The 25,772-nt window shown below is 33.6% G+C and overlaps 2 protein-coding genes across 4 annotated transcripts; one reads left to right on the top strand and one right to left on the bottom strand.

Annotated features, from left to right (window-relative positions):
• The first annotated feature begins 4,677 nt into the window (after positions 1-4,677).
• On the top strand, positions 4,678-21,703 carry LOC25487194 (alpha,alpha-trehalose-phosphate synthase [UDP-forming] 1). 3 transcript variants are annotated; one of them, XM_024776574.2, is made up of 19 exons: positions 4,678-4,924; positions 11,205-11,303; positions 11,915-12,432; positions 12,784-12,881; positions 13,006-13,394; positions 13,734-13,848; positions 14,013-14,114; positions 15,892-16,042; positions 16,549-16,637; positions 17,163-17,211; positions 18,154-18,254; positions 18,398-18,585; positions 19,042-19,159; positions 19,890-20,057; positions 20,127-20,249; positions 20,339-20,426; positions 20,509-20,639; positions 20,743-20,841; positions 21,028-21,703. In XM_024776574.2, the coding sequence occupies exons 3-19, from the start codon at positions 11,958-11,960 to the stop codon at positions 21,433-21,435; spliced, it is 2,892 nt and encodes a 963-aa protein (XP_024632342.1). In that variant the 5' UTR covers positions 4,678-4,924; positions 11,205-11,303; positions 11,915-11,957; the 3' UTR covers positions 21,436-21,703. The 3 variants fall into 3 exon arrangements, with proteins under 3 accessions (XP_024632342.1, XP_013464515.1, XP_024632343.1); XM_013609061.3 differs by lacking the exon at positions 11,205-11,303; XM_024776575.2 differs by lacking the exon at positions 11,205-11,303 and having other exon boundaries at positions 4,679-4,924; positions 21,031-21,703.
• Positions 21,704-22,614: 911 nt separating this feature from the next.
• On the bottom strand, positions 22,615-25,503 carry LOC25487193 (G-type lectin S-receptor-like serine/threonine-protein kinase SD2-5). The gene has a single exon (XM_013609060.3). It carries the CDS (start codon positions 25,053-25,055, stop codon positions 22,686-22,688), a length of 2,370 nt encoding a protein of 789 aa, XP_013464514.1. The 5' UTR covers positions 25,056-25,503; the 3' UTR covers positions 22,615-22,685.
• Between the last annotated feature and the right edge of the window lie 269 nt (positions 25,504-25,772).

Below are 25,772 nucleotides of genomic sequence, written 5' to 3'. Positions count from 1 at the left end.
GAGTCTTGATGATGGCTCATTTATTTTACTATAATTGTATGTTGATTTCTCCTAATCATTTACACTGACATAAATGAACGGAAAATCATGTTGGGAAAAGAGTTTGACACAAAAGACTTAGGTGCTCCTAAGATCATCTTTTTTTTTTAAGCAAAAAATGGGATGCAGAGGGGTAATCTGCTGCAACACCCTAATCTTATCTTATAATATTAGAAATAAAACGAGTAAAAAAAAAAAGAGGGGGGACTAAAGCCAAAACCCTCAACAAAAAAGAGGAAAACAAGAAACTAAAATAAAAAAGAACAAAATAAAAGCATAAGGAACAACAACAGACCAACGAACTAGCGCGGGGTACGGTTCGAAGCACCTACCTTGAATTCTTTGTTAGCCTCGGTTTGCTGCTTCTTTAACCTTCTCTTTGACTTTCTCGGAACCACCAGTTGAAATGGTTAATTTGTGTTTCCACCCAAATCAACACTCTCATCATTTTGAGCCATGTTAGATCAGGATTCACACAAAAATTCCGTAACTTGTTGGGCATCATTAGGAACTAGCCCTAAAACTTGCTTGTCGTGAATTACATTTGAGCTAAAGTTCGACAAATTAGGGTTTGTCACCACCATAGATCTACCAAAGTCCTCCTGACTTGAAGGATAATCTTGAATATAATCCGCATCCGTGACTGCGTCACCCCAAGGGCCAACAATTAGCATATCTGGAAATTTGTTGTGACGTTGGTCATCATTCTGTGTCTCAGCCAGAATAGAATCATCAACCTGCAAAGTTTGCTCACTAACCACTCCAACAGAGATATTAGGAACCTCTTCCTCATGAATTAATCCCACAAACCTAACATTTGTAACTTCCCTAGACCTTATTATATCATTAATAAGCGGGTCTATTTCTACAACAGTTGTATTGTAATCTATCACTTTTTTTAGCGTACTTGCAGGTGGTATGATCACGGCTTCAACCTTCTCAACATTTGAGGCAGTAGGCTTATGATAGGTTGCACTTTGGGACTTTGATACTTGCAATTCTTAACAGAATGTCCAACAATCTGACATGAGTTACAGAATGGGGGAAGTTTTTCAAACTCAACATCCACATAGAAATCAAAATCCTTCCTTTCAACCATGATTCTTTCACGCATCTCTAATGTTAGATCAACCTCTATTAGAACTCTAGCATAATGACCGAAAGTTCTCTTGCTAGTTACCTCATCAAGTGCCAAAGGAGTTCCTTGAGCCCTTGCTATTTCAAACAATGTTTTTTCGCGCCAATATTCTCGAGAAAGACCATGACGGCGAATCCATGTTTGAGCAATTGTTTGTTGCACCTTGTGAGGATTGAAGTCGGCAGTCCAAGCAAATGTACGAAGGAAACCCGGTGAGAGATTCCAAGCACCAATAGATCGAACAACACTTAGATCATCTAAGGATGAAAAAACAAATTCAAAGTAACCTTTACCTAATGAAGCCATGGACCACAGACCTTTAGTTTGCCAAAACTTTGAGATTCTTTCTTTCAAGTCCAGAATACGCAGTGGGGAAGAACCCTTTGGAAGAGTGAACCTCCCGTAAAGGACATTTTGACAGTCTAATATTTCTGCCAAAACTTCATCTTTAGAAATTCTTATTGAGAGTTTCTCACCTTTCAAACAAGGCTTAGGCAATTGTGAATTAGGAATGCTGCACAAATTAGTTAGAGCTTGAGCAAACGATTTTGTAATCCTCGACTGTAGAATGTTGGAAGCCATCAGAACTCACACAACCAATAAAAATTGATACGTATTAGCTACCACTATTATGGAGAAAAAATTTGAATTTTTAATGAGATTGAAGGTCTCAAATAAGCATCTCATATTTCAATGAGTCTCACACATCTTTAATATTAAAAAAATTAAATGTAATGATATAGAGTTATTGATATATAATTAGTGGATTCCGTTTAAGAAATTGTGTAAGGTGATGGGTTGAAGACATTATGTGCTTTTGTACTACTATTAAAAAATTATAAATAAGTGATGTGTACATGTGAGACTCATTTAAGTACTCAAAAATGAGTTTCTCCATTATAAATGCTCTAAGTATGTTATTGAGATGCATATTCACATGGATAAGAGGGCTAGAAATTTATGGTCCTCTAAAAAACCTATGTTAAAAAGGCATTAGACAATTTTGACATGAGTAAATACTAAGGTTGTAAGCACTTCATTATTGAATCACTTTAAACTCTCATATGATAAGTGTTCAAACACATGAAGAAGCCGAGTATACTAGCTTCTAACATAAGGAATGTAATAACAAGGGACGGACCCATGTGTTGAGGTGTGTTGGCCTACACCACGGTTTGAAAAAAAAATTGTAGTGTTCACACTAAAGACAATAATATGGCAAAAACATAGACATCTATTATGGATTGTTGCTTCCACTATCTTTTTTTTTTAAAAAAATATGTGAGATTTTGTTATAAGAGCATTTAAATGTATTAAAATTGCAAAAATAAATTTAAATGTGCATTTTATTATTAATTTTATTCTTAAACGTGCAATTAGTTAGTTATTTAGTACTCAAGTGTACTTTTTGCTAGTCAAATGTAAGTTGAAAGTTCCACATTGTTTAAAAAAATGAAGGTTGAACAATATATAAGTAAGATTTTTTTTACAAGAATATATAAGTAAGATGACTCATAAGTTCAATGCCTTGAGATTTTTGATTAAGACGTGGTATCCAATCCACATGAGTGATTTATATTGATACAATATGGATAATTCATTGAACCCCTCATGACTCAATAATGGTTTCAGAGTTGATGGTCAACTAAAATGATTAACTCCTTATGTAGAAAGTCTTCCTAACAATAATGGTCAGACGACGTGTTCTGTTAAGTGCAATGGCAACGATAGTGTGTATGTGGATTAAAAGCTTTCGTTTGTGAGGGAGCATTAGCGATGAATGGAATGTACTCATACTTGCGGGAGGAAGTTTTTATGTTGCAAGTATGAGTTAGAAATCTCTGATTGTTCCGAAAAAAATATTGAATAGTATATAGGGCGTGAATTGTAAATCTCTCTTTGGAAAAATTAAGGTTGACCAAGGTATAAGTAAGATGCTCGTAAACTTAATATCTCAAAAATTTGGTTTAAGATATACTATCATCTATTATTGTTTTTGTCCTGATGTGAGTAATCATGATACTCCCTCGTAACCCAACAAATATAGCCCTCTCATGCTGGATACAAACATGATAGGTTTAGTACATTAATCCTTCTGAAAAACACATATTCATGATCAATAATCTTCCAAGTTCCAACTAGTGCAATGCCCTACGAAGCTAGTACGAGGGACTAGGCACACCAAAAAAAGATGCTGCAGTTGTAAAGCAAAGAATATTTTCTACACGTTGTATATAGCCCCCCTTACCTCTTTGTCATCGAATTTACTACATAGGATGATCGGTTCTTTTTATTTTTATCTATTTTTTTCATTCCATACTAAACTAGTAGTCACCTGACTAAAGAGGTGGAGATTCTAGAGAATAATATGAGTGGTGAAAGGGGCTTTTGAAATATCACAACTTTTTGAAAATAATTAATTAATAAGCTGTTCTTTATGCTTATTGATTAATAATAACAATAAAAAATAAACAAATAATTAATAACAATATTTTTTTAGGGAAATAATAAAAATAATTATTGAAATGTTAGCTTTGTATTTAATTTGATAAAAAATTGTTTTCGTAAGCTTAGCTTCGCTGGTAAAGACAATGCATATTATATGCAAGGTTCGAGATTCGAACCCCGGACACCACCAAAAAAGAAATTGATAAAAATATTTGATGAACTAAATTAGCCTCAGAAAATGTTTATCCTAATTGATGAACTTCTTATCATGCTTTAAGTTTTCGATTTCCGTTTAGATTTACGGTATTTTTTCTTTCACCATTCTTTTACGCTATATTTTATAATTTTTTTTACAAATAACTCTATTATTATTTAAATTAAATATATTTTATAAAAAAATATGAAATATATGAACAAATATTTTGTCAACTTTTTTAGGTTCAGTGAATGTATTTATTATTTTTTAAATTAATTTATAGAAAATTGATTTATTTACATTAAATAATATTTCTACATTTATTATTGTTTTACGTAAACATTCAACTATATCCATTTATTTGTATTTAATTATGTCCATTTTAATAATTATAAATTCAAAAACATTTTTGATAAACATCATCCAAACAACATCTATTTTGTTTAATCAATTATGCATTATTGTATCCAAATATAAATAAATTTTGTGTAACTCAATTATGACAAAATCAATTATGTCTACCGCATAGCCAATTCTAAAGGCGCTCACGCAAAATCAATTTTACTTGATAAGCAATAAACATGATAGAATCAATTCTACATCTCAAAAATCAATTTTAGTCTCTCTAAAAATGAGATCAAACGTATAAAACAATCAAATAAAAAAGGTATGACATTATGATAAAGCCAATATTAACTAACATGGCAAATTTAATCCATAAATTTTCAAATTCATCAACCCTATTTAACCAAAATCTAGTGTGGTCCATACTAATTTTTAAACTTTATAAAAAAATAATATAAAGCAGAACAAATTCCCTCCAAGTGATTGGTCTCACTCTCCACTCCTCCCAAGTGACCGCCAAAAAGAAGAATACTACTTTCTCTCTCGCTCTCTTTCTCTGTATAAATAAACAAACTCTCTACTTCACAATTCAGAATCAAAACAACACAACGCAACGCAACGCAAAATCTCTATCTTTTTTTCTCTGCTAAATCTTAACCTTCATTTTCGGTTATTCGCTTCGAAACTCGGAACGAAGAAAGAAGCAATAGCAGCATCAGCATCAACATCAACACTTGGTGAAAATTCGCATCGTTCAGGTTAGTTTTCTCGCTCTTTTCTTGAATTTTGTATGTTAGTGTTGTTGTGTGATTATTGATTTTGATTTAGATCTGTAAAATCGATTGATTTTTGCATGTTGTGTTTAGCTTTTTGGAATTGAAATTTCGTGATGTTGATTTGAAGTTTTTGAACAAATACGTGAAGTTGATGTATGCGGAAAACCGAAAACGCAAAATTGAAAACGACGTCGTTAGTATAGTGAATCTCTATTTACGTGCATTTTTTTGTTGATTTTCTTTTGACTGAACGTTTTTTTTGTTGATCTGTTTAAAATTTACGGTTGAAATTGCGGCGATAATGTTGTTTTCAAAATCGTTTATATTGCGGTCAGAATTGCGATTGCAAACAGTGATTCATAGCTATGAATGTGATTTTATTTTGATTTTTTTTTCTAAATTGACTTGTTCAATTTTTAATAATCCATGTTTTAAATCGTTTGTTTAAGAATTTGTAAAATGAAAAAAGTTACTCATCTCATGACTTAGACACCGACACGGTGAATTGATAATGATTTAAAAAATAACACAATTTAGTGTAATTACGTGAGGTGTCAGATCATTTTCAGACACTTACAAGTGTCGGAAACTAGAGACTGAACATGCATTTGATAGAAATGTTGGTAGGTATTTAAGAGTTAAGAGCTCACCGCTACTAGTTTGAGAAAGAGAAATGGTTGGCGCGTTATTCTATTCCTGTGAATTGAAGAATGAAAATTTAGAAGTCAATTATGGTCAAAATGCGTTGAATTATTCATAGGAGTTTCTACAGGTAGATATTTTAGTGGATTCTAGCATATTGGCATAATTCTAGTATAGTAGTGACGTAAAAGGTTTATGGGTTTGTGGTCCCCTCATAGTGTTTGTTAGTTTGCCTCTTTGGTGATCCTTTACATTTTTCTTCAAATTCCTTTCATTAGTGTCTCAAACATGTTTCTAATGTGCTATGGCTAGTGTTTCACTATTGTCCTTTGTTTTTGTGTGGAGGGGAATGGTAACAAGAAAATATCACAAATATTTATTAAAGTTGAGGGTAGAGAGAAATTATTAGTGGTTAAAGTGACATTGTTAGTCATTTACAACCCGCGTCTCAGATAGATTTGAACTCTGTCCCTTGAAGTTAAAAACGTCAAACTCTTAACACTGAGTTAACATCTAACACAAAAGTTCATATTATTATATAATCATGATGATGCATGAGGAATAAAAGCGGTTGAAATGAATTGTGGCCATAGGTTCTAAAGACAGGCTTTTGAGTTAAAGATTGCTATCATCTCAGATTCTCATTTAGATTTAGCATAACATGTGACATGTGACTCATTCAGGCACCCATGTGGTGGGAGAGTTTGTGGATGACAGGAATGATGGACCCTGAATGAGTTATGCTTGAGGTTTCTCTTATGGATCTCTATGAAAGCTATGTTAGTTAGTACAAGTTTGATTTTCTTTAAGGGTTAACACTAGTGTGTTACTAAGTCAAACTCTGTTTTCATCATCCAAAACCTGCCCATTTATGCATTGGGAATGCTCTTATTGTAGATAATAATTAGTTGGGTGGTTCTGTTATACAATTTGGTTCAGGTGATTATGGAAAGGATGAGAATAGTCATGCTCAAACTCTTAGTAGTCCAATTAGCTTTATACCAATTAAGAAGATGATGACTACAACCAAGGTTCTAAGTCGTAGACGTGTCACGATTTTTAATGTTGCGAAGAATTTGTAGTAAAATGCGGTTGATATAGTGCATGTTTGGCATAAAAGTGGCTTTGTCGAGATCACAGTGACTACAGAGTGTAACTTCTACAAGATCACAGTGACTTACTGTGATTTTGGAAAAGCGACCATGATATTTAATATACACATAGTCTTAACTGCAATTTTTTGAGGTTGTGGAGAAATAAAAAACATTGAGGTTGCTGTCTAGATTGTGGGTCCTAAAAAAATTTCCAAAATGCTGGTTGCAATGCAAGTATCTAACTTTGGATTGCATGGTCATTGGATGATAAAAAGTGAGTGCAAATGGTTCTCCTTTTTCAAGTGTTAGGCCTCGTGTGCTTTGGTGCTGACTGCTGACGTATGGAATAATTCTACATTTTATAGTGTATTGCACCTTTTTTTTAAAGCCTCTGTTTTTCAAGTTGCCCTATTAGGTTACTAATAAATGTTGCTGGCGATATTCTACGTAGAGGTTAACTGTTCTGTTCAATTTTACGTTCACTTTGAAAAAGAGAATCATCATTATTATAATTAGAAAAGGCACCTGATGTTGAAATATGCTGCTTGCAAGAATAAAAATCTTGAAAGTTAGTTACCTAATGTATCTTATAGGCTACTAGTGTTTATAGCAAACAAGGAAATTGATTACAAGTAGGGCCATTCAAAAATATAATGCATGAGGGTAGAATCTTTTGGACCAGGAATTGCAGGGTAAGGTATAGATACGCTAGTGGTGACCCATGAAAATGACTTAAGTTCTCGTGTGTTAACATATTTAATCATCTAACCAACGAATTAGGATCTAACGAATCAAATTAGACTTCCACAACGTATAAAGATTTATAATTTCAATTGAAATATATGATTACTTTAATTGTTTGATAGTGTCTCAAATACTTCTAACTTGTTTGATAATGTCTCGAATACTTCTAACGGAGAGAATCATGAGGAAAAAAATATATTTAATTACGCACTGTATATTTAAACTTATTTAATTATATATATTATATGATTATGATTATATTAATCTGTTTTATAATTAAAATTTCAAATAATATATAATTTAAACTGTATAAAGATTTTTTCAAAAGTATCTTTCAAGATTTTAGTACTACAACTTTCGTAAAGAAAGAATATTTAAAACAGCTAAAGTTTTCTTTTTATCAAATGGAATCCTCCTATGAACAAACGACACTATAACATCACGTCATAAATCACATCCAATAATAGACCATTCTATTCTATTAGATTATTCTTTAGTTGGTCAACTCTTTCTTACAATGCTTCTGTATGTCTTTGCCTTTTACGTTGAAACCATCTGCATTAAGTCTTCTATTTTTCCACAATTAGAGCTATCCAAACTCTTCCTAATCATTTAGTTTTAAGGATTAGTTTTAAGACCATTTCTAATTCTTACGTTTATATTCCATACTAATGCTTTGAGAGATAGAGATAAAGTCACCAAAATTACTAAATTCAAAGTCACCGAAATTTAACCCCGATTATAACTTCGGAAATTGTTAGCATTAGTAAGGCTCATTTCAATGCTAAGACCAGACAAACCCTTGTTTTAGGTCCTCAACACCCCAACCCAACTCCCAACATAGCTCATTAATTTTATAACATCTATTTTGATACTTATATTGCACATGGCAACTCTTCTTACGACTTGTTTAATATGAGATAGATCTCATGTAATTTTTTGTCTTTGTTTAATTAATAGCAAAAGGTGTGTTTAAGAAACATTTAGTTTATTGCAAGGCTGAGTCAATCTTCCAATGATAATATATTAATATAATGTTAATCATGCACTAGAATTCATAAACTTTTTCATGCATGGCTTTCTCATAAAAGAAAGGAGAAAATACAGATAGTTATAAACTAGTTTTATTAGAGCTTAAGGAACGTCTAAAACTGTTGTACGTAGTGATCTAATTAAATTTATTGTTACATTATTATTGCTATATTATGCCTTTCTCATTGTTAGATATTTATAAACACAATTTTGTGCTGTCGAAAAAAAAGTATATTTTTTATGCAAAAATACCCTTAAAAAACCATGTGTGATTTTCTATAAATGTGGGGTGGGAAAAATTGTCCTTCAAATATGTGGTAACCATAAAATCCTACCTGAACTTATGACAATTTTTTTATGTACTGGATTTCCCTAGCCAGTGGCCACCATAGCTCTTACGGGGTCCATTCCTTTTAGAAATTTGATCTTCACGTATCTGGTAGCAGCAATTCAATAATGTGAGCTCCCCTTGCTTTGTATAGGAGAGAAAAATAAAACGCCGCAAAATCTAACAACAAAATTATTGCTAGGAAGATCTAACTATGATCTACTTTTGACTCTTTTTCGTTGAACCAGTGGACCTTTTCGACCAAGTAGTCACATGTATTTCTTATCTTTCAAAACAAAAAAAATTCAGACATTTTATTTTATGTTGTAGAAACCTCTAAAAAATTTCATTGCTGCCATAGTTACCATTGCAAACTGCAATTGAAAACCATATCTTGACCTTCTTTATACCCACCCTTAGACAATATAGAATTCATGCTTTAAGGAAGGAAGATGCATGAAAATATCTCTTATCGTTTTGCGCTACATTGTTCCTTACTACTAGGGTAACAAGAAGTCTCAAATATGTGACCGAAACATGTTAAATAATCGCCGCTTTCCTCAAAAACATCCGTAGAGATGATATTATTGATGAATATTGACTCAGTTGAGAAGTTGATTCACCTACAAAGTTGTGGGTTTAACTCTTATTACTGGTAATCTCTAAATACATCTATTAGCTCTCTTCTAAACCTTCTTTTATTAAGAAAAATGTGTCTTTGTCACCAATCGAGCCATAACCCTAATTGAACTTTCCAAAAATATTGTGGACTAAATTTTCAGTATTTGATAAAATAAAATTATGTTCTTGAGCCTGTGTAAAACATCAATGTGATATTGATAAATGTAAAATTCATACTTTTGAAAATCAAATAGTTGCATAACTTAAATAAAATTGGTCGGTTAAATTAACCAAATTAAAAATTCTAGTCTAGCATTAAGAATAGATGGACCGAAAATAGTTTACAACAAATGACACACATTATCTTACAAGTTAGTTTTGTAATGATAGTATTCAATATAAAGAAGATGATTGCTCAATATACCCCTTAAATTGCTCATATCTTCTGAAAAAAGAAAACATCAGTTGAACTATTTTAAATTCATATGAAGATAAATCAAACTTTTAATACGAGGAAAGCCTTTTTTACAATTTTACTAGACATCCAAAACTTAGGATAGTTACTCATCTTTCACTTATTGCTCAAATCTGTCAAACTAAAAAATGTCTTCAGAAGTTATCTACAGAAGGGTTTTAGCATTTTATTGGGGGGCCTGGGAGACATTGGGGAGGCCAGAAAAGAAATAATATAATCTTATATACTACAATTGATTATGATTTTGTACTTTTTCAAAATGGGCTAATGTTAATTTTGGTCCATTTAATTTTGATGATATTGAGACCGTACAATATTATTGTAATGATGGTTGCTCTCTTGGCTTTCATATTTGTTCTTTCTTCTAAAAAACAACATTCAGGAGTTATCTTTTGGAGCCTTTAAAAACACAAAAAATATCGTTCAAAAGTTATCTTCCAAACGGTTTGCATATTTATGGGAGGTCAAAAAAGTAACGCTCATTTGTGATAGGCTTTGGACACCTAAGTTTAGTCTAAATGAATAAGGGTGTAGACCATAATCTTAGACCCATGATGAAAATTGTCTTCTGTTACATTTCTTTTACGAAGTCTAAGGTTACATTGTTACTAGAAATAGAGGGTTATATCCCATTTGTTTTCATGGAAAAAGGTCTTATCCATGTTCTATATTCATATAATTATATTCTGTTTGCTTACACTTTTGACCTCTACCATCCATTTTGGTAGTCTAGAATCTAGAATCATTTAATAAAGAAAGTAAAATGTGTTTTTTTTTGTACGGGAGGAGATTAAAATGTTTGATGTAGATAAAGAAAATTGATGTATAACAGTGTGTTATTTAGATACATTTATGAAATTGGCGAAATAAGCATAGGTGTTTTGGAGTCGGAGAGAAATGAATTCCTTAAGGTCGAGATAATCATGCATTAATGCAGTCACATGATCTCAACCATTTATTCTTAATAAGACAAACCGTAAGTCAAGGTATGACACCATTAAAATCTAAAAAATGTGATCTTAATCAGACGATTCATATAATACTATTCGAATGCATTACAACTAGCAAACCAGGTAGAGAGAGTGTTTGGGATTGGTTTTCCAAAAATAAAAATATAATTACTTTTATTTTTGAATTTATATAATTACTTTTATATATTTATTATTTTTGGAAAAATAATTTCTTTCTGTTTCCAACAAAATCTTGGGTATCACTTGCATGGTAATGAGACTTTAGGTGCCTTATAAAGCTTACACGAGGATTCAACTACTTTTCACTCCTTTTCTTCTCTCACTTTGTCAATTCTCTGCCATTGAGATTCTGCAGATTTCACTCTCTCTACATAACAACCCAGCTGTAGTTTGACGTATTGAACAAGACTTGTCTAGTCTGTCTCCTTGCTTTCAGCATCAGCTGATTTTCGAGGTCTCTCCTGTCCTGAGCTGGAATTTTAACCTCTTTCAATTATTTGATTAAGTCTTTGCATCAGATACCTTACACACCTCTCTTACTTCTCCACTATTTTCATTACACCTTCTTTCTTGCTGCAATGTATTCATTATTTCTATGAATACTCTTATTTAGTGCTTCCACTGTTCCCATTACTCTGTTTTTTTTTTTTTTTTTTTTGGATTCTATGAATATACTACTTCAAGGATACTGGTGATTTCATTTTCATATATAAGTTTAGGAATCTGTAATTTCAAATGAATATATGAAGAGTGAAATGAAACTTTATAATTTTATTTTAATAAAAATGAGTTAGCCTCAATATTAAAATAAAATAAAGAACTAATATGCTATTACATGGGCCACTCAACAAAATATTAGAGAATCAGGCCCAGTAACAATCATCACCTTATTTTTGTGAGTCGGTTTGTAAAATGATTTAAGCTCAATATAAAACCTATATTTTATTTTAATTTCCAATTTAGCCACAGGAATGAATACTTGCTCGTTTAGAGGCTTAATTTTCTCCCCCCGTCACTACTGTTATATTCTGTTTAGTGATTATTATTTGTTCAAAAAATATGCAGGGGAAAGAAGTTAAGCTGTAACTGAAATTGATATTCAATTTCAATGGTGGGGTTCCAGAGTGAACATATGCCTGGAAACAAGTGTAATGGTAATTATAATAGTGGTTCCAGAGTTGAACGACTTGTGAGAGTAAGAGAACAAAGAAAAAGTATCAAGGCATCATCACCTGATATTGTTGTTATTAACAATAATAACAATATTAATAGCAATAATAATAATAATAATAATGTTAATAATAACTATAATGATAGTGAAAAACATGTGGTTACTGAATCTTTTGAGCATGACCTAAGCTTAAAAGAATGTAATAACTCTGGTGCTTCCCATTTTGAACGATTCCTGGAAGGTGCTGCAGCAGCAAAGGCTCTTAGTAATGGATATGAAAGGGAAGATGGAAAACCTGTTAGACAACGGCTTTTGGTTGTGGCTAATAGATTGCCAGTTTCAGCTGTTAGGAAAGGCGAGGATTCTTGGTCTCTGGAGATCAGTGCTGGCGGCTTGGTCAGCGCTCTTTTAGGTATGCGGTGATGATCTTTTTTTTTTAAGTATTTGTTCTTTATATTTTTCCAGTTTTTGTGTATTGTCTGATTTGAAATTTGCATGAATTTAACTGTTATTGGTTTTTGAGGATGGGTTTCAATTAAGTTTGTTGCATTTGGAAATGAATTTGGGCCATCGGTCTAAATTGTGGTTTGCAAGGTCTCTGCAATGGCATTGCAATTGTGACCACATTAGTCTACATTTTATAGCAATATCATGGCTTGCAGCATTACTATAATCACAACTGTGATCGCAACTGTATTTAGAACCATGATTTGGCCACTAGGTTACATAGAGTTTTCTAATGGGGCTGCATTCTTTTGTAAAGGTGTGAAGGATTTTGAAGCGAGGTGGATAGGTTGGGCCGGTGTCAATGTGGCGGATGCGGTTGGACAGAAGACACTCACTGAAGCATTAGCTGAAAAGGTACTATATTTTCTCCATCACAATGTTAGAAATAACTTCTGCATTTATCATTGTGCTGTTACATCAGTTGATTTTATTATTTTTATTTTTTTTAAAATTCTTTTACTTGTTACCTGTGTTACAGAGGTGTATCCCAGTATTTCTTACTGAAGAGATTGTTCATCAGTACTATAATGGCTATTGCAATAACATTTTGTGGCCCCTTTTTCATTACCTTGGACTTCCACAAGAAGATCGTCTAGCGACAACACGTGGATTCCAGTCTCAGTTTGATTCGTATCAGGTGGCAAACCAAATGTTTGCTGATGTTGTAAATCAGGTCTATGAAGAGGGAGATATTGTTTGGTGTCATGATTATCATCTCATGTTTCTACCTCAATGCTTAAAGAAATTTAACAGCAAAATGAAAGTTGGTTGGTTTCTCCATACCCCATTTCCATCTTCTGAAATTCATAGGACACTGCCATCTCGTTCAGAACTCTTGCGTGCAGTTCTTGCTGCTGATTTGGTCGGGTAAGTTGCAATTTGACTCTGCATTTTGGGAATATTTTTTTCCTCAAACTCTATTTTCTGTACAGTTGTTACATTGGGGGTATATGTTTATTCTTTAATATTGTAATGCTGATTGTTACCCCCAGATGATTTGGGAAAGGGAAATTGTGCATTCTTAATCTTGAAGGCATTCTTATTTGTCAATCAGTGAATTTCTTATAACGAATGAATTCACGGTTGGATCAAGCCATAACACTAGTTCAGCATTGTGAATATATCTTGTCTTTTATAGTTTATTCACTCTCTCTCTTATTGCCACTGCTTCTGACTTAGATCAATGTATTTTTGTTTTTTGAACAGTTTCCACACATACGATTATGCACGACACTTTGTTAGTGCGTGTACTCGCATTCTTGGACTTGAGGCCACACCAGAAGGGGTTGAGGATCAAGGGAAACTGACTCGAGTTGCTGCGGTACGTGGTCACAAATTTTTCCTATATGATCGATACTTATAAAGTTTTTGAAAATAAACACTGCCTAAAATGTTTTGAATGAAACTTATCTTAGGAATTAAGCAATTAACATGATGAGATTAAAATATGAACTACTTACTTATTTCTTTTATCTTGAATGTCAGTTTCCAATTGGTATAGACTCGGATCGATTCATACGTGCACTTGACCATCCTCAAGTCCAAGCTCCATTCAAAGACTTAGTAGAAAGATTTAAAGGCAGAAAGGTAAACCTTTTACTCTGTATTAACTGCTTTTGTGATTAGTAATCTTATTATGGTCTGTGCAAAACTGTCCTATGAATTTTGAGATTATTTCAGATTTAGAATGTTACTTCTTTCCTGTTACAAATCATATATGGGAAATCAGGTGATCTTTTCCACTAGAGAAAATTGGTTCCATTTGATTTAAAATTGGATTGATAGAAAAGAAAGAAAGAAAAAAAGGCTTCAAGGCCAAGACGACCTTTACAGTGTTGTTAAATAACTGGTAAAGCGCCGCTATACCGCTATTACCTATCAGGATTTGGAGCAACTGCGACGAAAGCAGATACACTATCACGATTCTGCTAACACTTCAATAGCGGTTTCTTTTTGCATATCGGTGATAATGGTTATTGCTTACATAGCGGAATGTTATTTATGCTTTTTCCCTAATGATACAATTAAAAACATCATGTGAACTGCAGAAGACATATTTTTGAAAACAGTAAAAACAAAATAATGCTGAGTCGATCATGACATGGGGTGTTATATAACCCCTAAACCCCACAACATAGGTAACCTTTCATCACTAAACTGCCTGTGTCTCTCCACCTTCATGTCCTTCAAGACATTGAGATTGAGGATTCATTGAAAAAGTTGAAGGATATGCCTCACGATCTAGTATGTGGATAATGATTATGCTGGGGAAGAAGAGAATAAATAGATCTTTTTCATCTTCTATCACTAGTTAGAATACCAGTTATTAGTTGTTTTGAATTATTTAGATTTTGAGTATTAAGTTCCTTTTAATTTCTGTTCTTGGTTTTTCTGCAGCAATGTATGATTTTGAGTTCTATGCCAGTCACTTTTTAAATTTCTGTCAATGCTTTATTTTATATATAATTGTTTATATCAACCGATTTGCGGATTTTTGCTATTTTCCCGCTACGCTATCCGCTATTTCTCTTAGCGGATTTTTGGCGATCCGCTATTTTCCATGATCCGTTATTAATAACACCATTGCTGGATCATCCCTATAATATTTTGTCCTATTAAACATGCGAAAATACAACATGACCTGATATTTGTTTATCTATACACCTCACAGTTAATATACTATACCACAGTTACCAATAATTATTTGTTTAAGGTGTTACTTCCTTCAACTTATAAGTCACTCATAGGCCCAGTTAAGTGTGTTTTGGAGGCTATTCACCACATATTGTGATTTTTACCTGTTACGATCTCAAGTTTCTATGTTTATAAGGACACTATTTGCCTGTAGAGTCTTTATCATGTTAATATAACAATAAAATAAAAAAAGCCTTATCTACACGAGGTCAACTCCATGCATCAAACTATTCCTTTGAGGTCAACTTCATGCATCAAACTATTCCTTTTTCTGACAAACAGCACATTTTCCAACTATTTATACAATGGTCTTGTGTAATGGAAATTATTATCATTTCACTTCTACTTCTTTCAATCAGACTATCTTCCATTTCATCCAATTTTCTGCCGGGAGCCTCTGTTTGTTGATCTTCTCCTCATTAGAGCTTTCACAGCTCCACACTATTATTTGACAAAAATAAGGAATTATTGTCTTTTTTGTTTTAATCTTTTTTATGGATTTATGTTCCACTCTTTCAGCGAACAAGGCATTAATACAGGAGTGACTTTGTTATAAAGATGATTTTGCTGTAGAAGTTGTATTTGTGTTTTTTCCTCTGCCTAAAGCCAAATCCTACTTTAATTGGTTCTATAATCTGATTGCGCTTAACATTTTTTTCTTGATTGACAGGTAATGTTAGGTGTTGATCGCCTTGATATGATTAAAGGAATTCCTCAAAAACTTCTTGCTTTTGAAAAATTCTTGGAAGAGAATGAGGATTGGCGAGAAAAGGTCGTTCTGCTTCAAATTGCTGTGCCAACAAGAACAGATGTTCCCGAGTGTAAGTTCTACTTATATGATTCCATTTTCTTTTATTATTCCATCTTCATTGTATAAATCTAGGACTGTGTTTCAATTTTTCCCTGTTGTTTTGACAACTCAGAGATACATTTTCTTTTATATTGAAGACATATCAAATATTTTACACTCTATAGTTGGACAAAAATAGTCTTTTTACTTACAAGACAAAAACAATAAATAAAAAGAAATAAAACATTTTATGAGATCTCTTGTATTATAAAATTGTGCATAGGCTGATATTCGATTGGATTTTCAAGTTCATACAGAAAGATTTTCCTTAGTGAAAAAGTAGTTTACTAAAAATTGGGTGCACAGTCAATATGATACTTCATCCATTCTTCAGTTTATCTCTGTGTTTATGTTGCGAGTCTTGGGCTGTGAAGCTTGCTCTCCTTTTTAATTATTTGTTAAATACATGCTTTCCTAAAAGCTTAAGCTATTAGCAAGGGGTAAGGATCAAAATTCTAACCACTGTCATATTAACAGATCAAAAGCTTACAAGCCAAGTTCATGAAATTGTTGGCCGCATCAATGGCAGATTTGGAACACTGACTGCTGTTCCTATACATCACCTGGTGCGTTCATATATCTAAGGATCATTATAATAATGCTGACATCTCCATCGTATACAGTACTAATTTATTTTTCTGTCATGTTAATTAAATCTCATCAAGTGATCTAGTTCATTGGTACTGGTTGCATATAGTTTTGTTCTTTTTTCTTATGATAAGTATTTATACCAACACTTTCTTTGGAATGGGAGAAATTGGATTTTGATTTTGGGAAGAATAATATTAGAAGTTAAGAACGTTTTAACTTGTTTGTTATACGAAGGGTAATGTGAAAGCAACGAGCTTTAGAATTTTTTAAACAAAAGTCCATCGAAAACTGGAGGGGAAATAAACAGAAATTAAAAACACAAGTGTGCTCAGTATCTGATAGGTTCTTGAGGAAATGAAAGAAAAGAACAAAATGCTAATGAAACATAATCAATTGAATGTCTGAAACTTATTTCAAAATTCCAAATGCTACATCCCCTGGTGCATTCTATGCTGTTTATGGCTTAAAGACTATTATTCATTAATATTGGATATCTGCAGGACCGCACTCTTGACTTTAACGCACTGTGTGCTTTGTACGCTGTTACAGGTAAAATTTATGTTCATTGAGATTTTCTTCTCTGACTAGTGTATCCTGTGAATAACTTCTGATGTCAATTTGAAATTTATCAATAGTCTGTATGTGCAAAAATAGCCTGTGTGAATAACTTTGGATGTCAATTTTTGTGCTGTTCGATGCACTTACATTCACCAAAAAAGGCAAATACTTGTTTTGGTGCTCTTCATTATAAATGTTATTTACATTTCTCCTTTTTTCCCCTACATACATGAACTCGTCTGGCACGCCAAATGTCTGTAAGCAGTCATAAACTGCTTTGTGATGTTTCACTTTTTGAATAGGTGATCTTACACCTACAAATGTGAAGCATCTCCAATAGTCTCACCTTGATCCGCATGATTTAAAACAAAAAATAAAAACACAATAGATTCTTTGCAAAGTTTGTTGTTTTCTCTTCATGCCTAATAGTTGCTCTTTATTTAGTAAAAAACCTTGTTACTCTTTCGGTAATTTATGGTGTTTGATGTCCTGTTTATGTACTGTGATAAAAGTGGTTTAAGCCAAGTAAGAGAATTATCAAAAGTTTTTGACAGAGAAATAGAAAAAGATGGAAGCTATTTTCTTAACAAACGCAAGTTATCTGACAGCACATTTACAACCAAAAATATGTTTTCATGGCCACTCGTAATCTTTTAAATTTATAAGCCCAGAAGATCTGTAGTAAAATTTTGTATGTGTTGTGCGAAAAGAAGTCGAGCTTTAAAATATATATTGGGCATAGATGAAGGTATGTGCTATTGCAATATGCTATAGCACAGCCTCAAGTCTATTAAATCCTATTTTATTTATATTTCCCTGAATTCTCAATTGTCTCTTAAGTTTTCAGTTAGTTTGTTGCTAATACTAATTTTTTGTTGTAAAATTTCTGGTTTTCTGCTTATAGCATATTCATACTCTCTCGTGCTTACTCAGATGTTGCACTTGTCACGTCTTTGAGGGATGGAATGAATCTTGTCAGTTACGAGTTTGTAGCCTGTCAAGAAAAAAAGAAGGGGGTTCTCATTCTTAGTGAAGTAAGTACAACTTATTAGAATAATTATCTTTTATTTTAATTTCTATATTTCAGTTATATTAGGCTCTGAGTGGCATAAAGTAGGGGATAGCAGATGGATGATAAGCTAGTGGATTTGACATCTGATATTTGGTGTTCTTGTAGTTTGCTGGTGCTGCGCAGTCTCTTGGGGCTGGGGCACTTCTGGTCAACCCCTGGAACATCTCAAAAGTTGCCGAAGCAATTGCCAAAGCTCTGAACATGCCATCAGAAGAGAGAGAGAAGAGACATAGGCACAACTTCCATCATGTAACAACCCACACTGCGCAGGAATGGGCAGAAACTTTTGTTAGGTATACTATTTGTAGTCTCAATATCTTCTCTTATATATTCAAAGTTTGTGGTTTACAATGAGGGTGGTGTATCTTATCAGGGTCTGTTAACTTTGTACATAATGATTCATAACTTGCTCTGCAGTTAAGACTTTGAACTGTAACTCTGGAGGCTTTTTTAAAATGTTACTGTTAGTTATATGCTTGATTTGCCTAATTAATTAAAGTCGTCTCCTTGGTTGTATCTTAAGGCTTCTGTTGTTTTGGGTAAATTCTGTAAAAGTACACAGATAGCATTTTAGTTCAATATGATGCTTATTTACTTGTATCGTTGTAGGTTTAGGAATAAAAGAAAGTCATGCAGATTTACGATTTTAACTATGCACTGAAGTATGATATGAAAGAATAGATCTCTTGCTTAAATTTTTTCATTAGATCTAGAATACCATGATGATCCTTATCTTTAAATATTTGCAGCGAGCTAAATGATACTGTTGTTGAGGCACAGTTAAGGACAAAACAAGTTCCACCACGGCTCGATACCAGAAAGACAATTCAACAATATCTGAAGTCAACTAATCGATTGCTTATTTTGGTATGCTGTCTAATCAATTGCTTATTTGAATACTTATCGTCAAGGAAACCTTTAAAACTATCTTTCTTCGCCTAGTATTTTAGTCCCTGTTTGAATGTCCCCTACCCAACTACATAGAAAGAGTGAAAAATACATGATTGTTTTGAAAAAAACATTTGAACTTGTTCAGAGTCGCACATTGGATATGGCATGGCCGGAAAAAGTAATCTTCTAACTGGGAATACCCAATGGGAAAATTTACCATAACTTGATATGACTCCAAACTCTTACAAACAGCAGAAAATCCATGTTAATACTTTGCAAAATGTGGCTGTTTATGGCTGCTTATTGAAGACGGACAAGTTTCCTGACGTGTGACGTAGATTTGTAGCACTAAGTCGTGAATAAAAGCATCCTAAGAGATTAATAAGGAATCAAGATGACAAATCATAAGATGAATATGTATGAAAGATTTGATGAGCATGGGAGATATGTCATGCTGAAAATTGAATGTAATTTTAAAAGTGAAGATGTTATTAGACTTCATCAGATTAAGGATTTTCACTCCAATGCTATTTTCAATTATTTTGCAAACCCTGGAACAAAAACATTACCACCATTCAAATTTTGAAATTAATTTTTTACTTTGTTGTTTACGGTGTGTTTCACTTGTAATTAATCACAAACTCCATTATTTATCATAAATTTTTATAGACAGTTTATGTTGACATTGATGATGTATACACTGTAGGGATTCAATGGAACTTTAACTGAGCAAGTTGAGAGAAAAGGTGATCAACTGAAAGAAATGGAACTCTCGGTGCATCCAGAATTGAAACAACCATTGACACAACTTTGCAATGACCCAAATACTACAGTTGTCGTTCTTAGTGGAAGTGGTAGAACACTTCTAGATGAAGTAAATCTCTATACATTACTTCCATCTTTGTGAACTACTAGGTCCACTTCTAACTTGTCGTTATTACAGAACTTCAAAGAATACAACACTTGGCTAGCAGCAGAGAATGGGATGTTTTTAAACCCTTCAAATGGAGAATGGATGACTACAATGCCAGAACAACTAAACATGGAATGGGTTGACAGTGTAAAGGTGCTTATTTGAAGTTTTAATTCTTTCGAGTTTTGATTTCCCTTTTCCCTTTGATATTTTTAATTACATTGGTGATCCTGTATTTTCAGCATATTTTTGAATACTTCACTGAAAGAACTCCTCGGTCGTATTTTGAAGAAAGGGAAGCTTCCCTTGTATGGAATTACAGACATGCAGGTACTTAAGTTGTGTTTAAAAAGACGTGTTTTTTTGTTTTGCATGTTGTTCTCCAGTTACTAATTCTCTCACACAATCATAGATGTTGAGTTTGGGAAACTTCAAGCAAGGGACATGCTCCAACATCTCTGCACAGGTCCAATTTCAAATGCATCAGTTGAAGTTGTTCAAGGGAGCCGATCAGTTGAGGTGCGAGCTGCTGGTGTTACAAAGGTGAGATTCCTTTTCTAATTATTGGCATTACTTAATTTATATTTTGACATGAAAAATTTTTCGTAATGGTTTAAATGTGTGAGACAATTTTTCATTTAATCAGGGAGCAGCCATTGACCGCATCCTGGGGGAGATTGTTCACAGTAAATCGATGACTACACCAATAGATTATGTTCTATGTATAGGACATTTTCTGGCAAAGGTCATTTAAATTTTCTTTTGATATATATAACTTCTATATCATGTTTATTAGTCTAATGCAAGAAATTGTCCTTATCAAGCATGATTGCAGTTATGAAAATTTGTAATTGCATTTTTTCCCGTATCATTCAAGATTGATTAGCATATTCTCGCGCAACATAATTGACTTTAACATTATTGATCGCAGCAGGACGAAGATATATATGACTTTTTTGAGCCAGAGCCTTCTTCTTTTGGTGCAAGTCTTCAGCGAAGCAAGTTATCAGATGCAGCTAAGTTTCCCAATGAGAAGGTATCACCTATGAAGATCCCATCAATTAAAAATGGATTCAAGTCAGCAAATCAAAGCAAGGGACAGCGACCTATCTCAAATTCAGAGAAGAAAACAGCAAATAATGTCAACCGCACGGTGCGGAAGTGTAAATCACCTTTGCCAGAAAAGATCTCTTGGAATGTCCTTGACCTCAAGAAGGAGAATTACTTCTCGTGTGCTGTTGGAAGAACTCAAACAAATGCTCGATTTACACTTCCATCGTCTGACGAGGTTGCTGAATTTCTGAAGAAACTTGCGCATGCATCTTCTCGTAATTACTGAGATTTTGAGTTATATGATTACTTGCTTTTGCAACTAATTTGATTCATCTTAGCAATGCTGCTTCCTCAGGTTGAAAGATAAATAATTTAGCAAGTTCTAGTCTCAGCAATTTCTTGTAATATAGTCATTTGGTATATTTCTCTAACCAATAATTTCATAATTACTTAATGTCATCGACAAGTAGTTTTTGATGGTTTTGTAAGGAAAAAATAGCAGTTTTCGATGGTTAATGTAAACAAAAAGAAAAAATTGTTTTCGATGGTTTTTTACTAAAGTTTTGGGTGGGTTATGTTACAGTAGTTTTTTGGATGGGTTTTTACTAAAGTTTTTGGTTGGTTATGTTACGGAAGTGTTACGAATCAGAGATGAATCACTCAAGAATTCACTAGAGAAACCTTTGATCCTTCCCAACCATAGAACATCACTCAAGAGCCCTCGACACTCAAACCCTAGGTTTTTTTTCGTATTCCCTATCTCTAGGTTCTATTTTCTGAGTCGCCAATTGTGTCAAAAGCTGTCAAAAATTGCTATGTATATAGGATTAAAAAAACAGTGAATCGATTCATATTCTTATTATAAATTGATTCAGAACCACCAAAAACCTCCCAAACAACTGATTTTAAGGCACAATTATCCGTAGTCCTATATGGACTTCCCCAACACATTAATTGTTGGCACATGGAGGATTCAAACACGAGAACTAAAGAGGAGTACACTCCTAAGTCTTAAGCATACACCGTCAGGGCAACCCTGCCTTGGCGGTACTTTACAATAGCAATTGGGAGTAGAGATATGGTATGATGAAACCATCAATGTCATTGACATTACATCTCACATGTTTGAATACAATTCCGCAGATGCTTATCTATTTATAGATGCTTTACGATGTTTTAAGAGAATTGTATAGACTTTTGTTTAACTTCTGTTATTAGAATGGTCTAGAAATACGTAGCAACTTTAAACTATATACTCTAGTTTTCTCCAAGACATTACCATTTATTTTACTAGAAGAGTTACCATCATTCTGTCGGAAAAAAAGAAGAGTTACCATCATAATTCTTTCTCTGTCCTGCATTAATCAACATATATATACCCCAAATTTAGTGGTAGTGAAAAAGTATGATATTTTAAAAACTAAGGGACTGTATTTTGGATTTTTAAAAATAGGGAATAAAATTGTGAATCAATAAATATAGAGGGACCAAAAGTTCATTTAAGTCCAAAAAAGAAGATACATAGAGCTATTATTGCTATCTTGGACCTGAAAGACTAACTGCTGATAGATAAGCATCAGAAGAGGTATCTCCTTCATTGGAGGACTTTGGTGGTTTAGGAACAGTACAAAGACCCTCTAACATTTGAACAACTTCTGTCATGGAAGGTCTCATAGACATGTCTTCCTGTATACACCACAATGCAACACTTATAGCACAGTGAACCCTATCATCAAACTCATCATCTATTTTCATCTCCGAATCAATGATATCTCTCACTTTACCTTCTTCCATCATCTTAAAAGCAAAACGAGGGAAATTCGATTTCTCTGAAGTCTCATTAGGATCATAATTCTTCCGTCCCCCGATTATCTCAAGCAACATCATCCCATAACTGTATACATCACTTTTCTCTGATATAGCGTAGTTTGTTATCCACTCAGGTGCAAGGTAGCCACGTGTTCCTCTTAGTGTCGTAAAAACATGGCTTTGTTCTCTATTCATGAGCTTGGCTAAACCAAAATCTGAAACTTTGGCAATGAAATGATCATCTAGAAGTACATTTTCAGGCTTGATGTCACAGTGAACAATCTTTGAGTCACATTCTTGATGTAGATAAGCTAGCCCTTTTGCTGTTCCTAATGCTATATTAAACCTTGTATCCCAATCCAAAAGAAATGCACTTTTTTTCTTCTTGAATATCCATTTATCCAATGAGTTATTAGCCATATACTCATAAACTAGAAGCCTATGAGTTCCATCTGCACAAAATCCTTTAAGCTTTACCAAATTAAGGTGATGAATGCTTCCAATGATGCTAACTTCAGCTCTGAACTCTTTCTTCCCTTGACCAATACCTTCTAGTTTCTTCACAGCTAATTCACTCCCATCAGGTAGAACTCCTTTGTAAACTGATCCAAAACCACCTTGACCAAGCTTCACAAAGAAGTTATTCGTTGCAACTTCAAGATCTTTATAGCGGAAACGGATTGGCATACCGGTTAAATTCTCCAAGAAATTGTCTTCTTCTGAATTCTCTGGAGCAAACTTTTTCTTTTTTCTGCAGTATAGAACACCCGCAAAGAGCAGAACAAGCAGAGTTGATAATATGACAACGACTACAACAACTATGATGTCCTTATTGCTGCTTCCACTTCCATCACTTGAGACCTTAATGTAAGAAACATAACCAGAATCAGCGTCATCAGATTTCTGAAAACTTCCGATGCTATCCAATAAGAAACAGTTCCCTGAACTTGTATGGTAGAACATTGCAAGACAAGAGCAATTTCGACGGCAAGATGTCTGACAACCAGCCAAATCGGTATTCAAATAGGGATGAAGAAAATCAAGCGCAAAGTAGCCAAGTCCATCATCAGCTTTCAGAAATTCTATAGACTTTTTTGATTTATCATCATCACAAGGAGAGACAAAACCTGGTTTACAACTAGGAAGAAGAACATGAGGACAGCTACACGTACGTTTGTTTGCGCATATATTGTAGGGATCACAAGGTTCTGGTGTACCACAATAATCTTGTGGTATTCTTGTTGAAGAATCACCGTTTGATCCACCACCGTTGAGATTCGAGAAAGTAATGACACCATCCCTTCCCAAAACTGCAATCCAACTTCCATTTATGCCTCCATCAGCAGAGAAAATGAATTGCCATAACAAAGACTTATTGTTATCATAGAACCTCCAAGAATTGTCACTGAGATTTGCAAACGCCACAACATGGCCGACCTTATCTATTATTTTACGGTTATCCTTCTGCATAGTCCAATATGTTTGTGGAGTTTTGTAACCAGCTGAAAGAATAACATTACCTGATTTGATCTCAAGAACATAGGTCAAGTTATTTGGACTAGGTTCACTGGTAAGTTTCATTCCCTCTTTGAATTCCTGCGAAGGCATCAAAGTATCAGTTGGATAACTAAAACTTTGCCAAATTACCGTATCATTGTCGTCGTTACCAAGCAAAACCAAATTTCCATTGTCTTGCAATTCCATTGCTTTGCTAATTGTGTTTGTAGACCAGATCACAATTCCATCTTTCTCCAAAAAGGCATTTCCATTTTTATCAAACACGAAACTATCGTAATTGGAAACAGGTAATGCTCTATTAGCAGCCCAAAGCACGGTGGAGCTAGCCGTGTGGACGATTGCCAGTAAAAACTTGGTGGTGTCATTGACGGCAGCAACAAAACCAAAAGCAAAAACTCTATTCTTTGAGAGGAGGAACTTGAAGTCTTTGTCGATGAAATTTGTTTGAGAACCTTCCATCCCTGGTGAGATTGTGCCAATATATTGAATATCACACAAACACAGTTTGGACATGACCAAGAGGATGGAGATGGACAGAACATAAACAACATTCGAAAAAAACCAATGTTGTGTTCCCATGTTTTAGTTCCTACCTTGTAGGATTTACAAGGAAGAAAACTATGGAATTTGTTAAGTGGAATTGGTTGAAAAGAATGAACATACACAAGAGAAGAGGCCACTCTCTCTTGGATGAAATATATGCAAAAATATCTAATAAGTCAAATGTAGTTGTTCCAAAGTTGGATCAGATGATGGATTACATTACATCCAAAGAGTTGTACTAATAATTACCTTCACTCAATGACATCATACTGGACTATGAAGGGACTATGAAGTACAGATACTCCACGGATTAGGTGTGTCTCGATGCCAGATACATATTACGTCCGACACCGACATATATGATTACATTGAATTATGTCATTTTCTTAAATTATTATCGGTCTCGACGTATCCGTGTCTAGGTCCGTGCTTCATAGATATTGGATAAATATTTTTTTCAAAAACAACTATTGAATTACGTTTTGAGCTCTTTGAATCCAAAACATTAATTTGACTTTGAAAAAACGTTTGGTTTCTGGCTTTGTGCAGCAGCAGTCATAAAACATATAGAACTGCTTTTGACTTTGGTTGCACCTCTATGGTTGCGTGGTAGAATTGTTTTCTTCTCTTTAGACAACACAAACGAATACTATTAATACATGAAAAATATTAATTAGTCACGGTCTTACTTTGACAATTTTAAATATTAAGAAATCATTACTCAACTAATTGTGTTTACTGATGGGATATCAG

This window comes from Medicago truncatula, chromosome 2 (assembly GCF_003473485.1).
Source record: "Medicago truncatula cultivar Jemalong A17 chromosome 2, MtrunA17r5.0-ANR, whole genome shotgun sequence".
In the NCBI taxonomy this organism is placed as follows: Eukaryota; Viridiplantae; Streptophyta; class Magnoliopsida; order Fabales; family Fabaceae; genus Medicago; species Medicago truncatula.
Note: the sequence above shows the minus strand (reverse complement) of the source record. Positions and strands in the feature narration are given on the sequence as shown.

Excerpts from the sequence above, each read along its gene's own strand:
- LOC25487193 (XM_013609060.3), bottom strand. The coding sequence starts at position 25,055 with ATGGGAACACAACATTGGTTTTTTTCGAATGTTGTTTATGTTCTGTCC.
- LOC25487194 (XM_013609061.3), top strand. The coding sequence starts at position 11,958 with ATGGTGGGGTTCCAGAGTGAACATATGCCTGGAAACAAGTGTAATGGT. Across the intron at positions 12,882-13,005 it reads CTGAAGCATTAGCTGAAAAG|AGGTGTATCCCAGTATTTCT; the intron begins GTACTATATTTT and ends CCTGTGTTACAG. Across the intron at positions 19,160-19,889 it reads CTAATCGATTGCTTATTTTG|GGATTCAATGGAACTTTAAC; the intron begins GTATGCTGTCTA and ends TATACACTGTAG.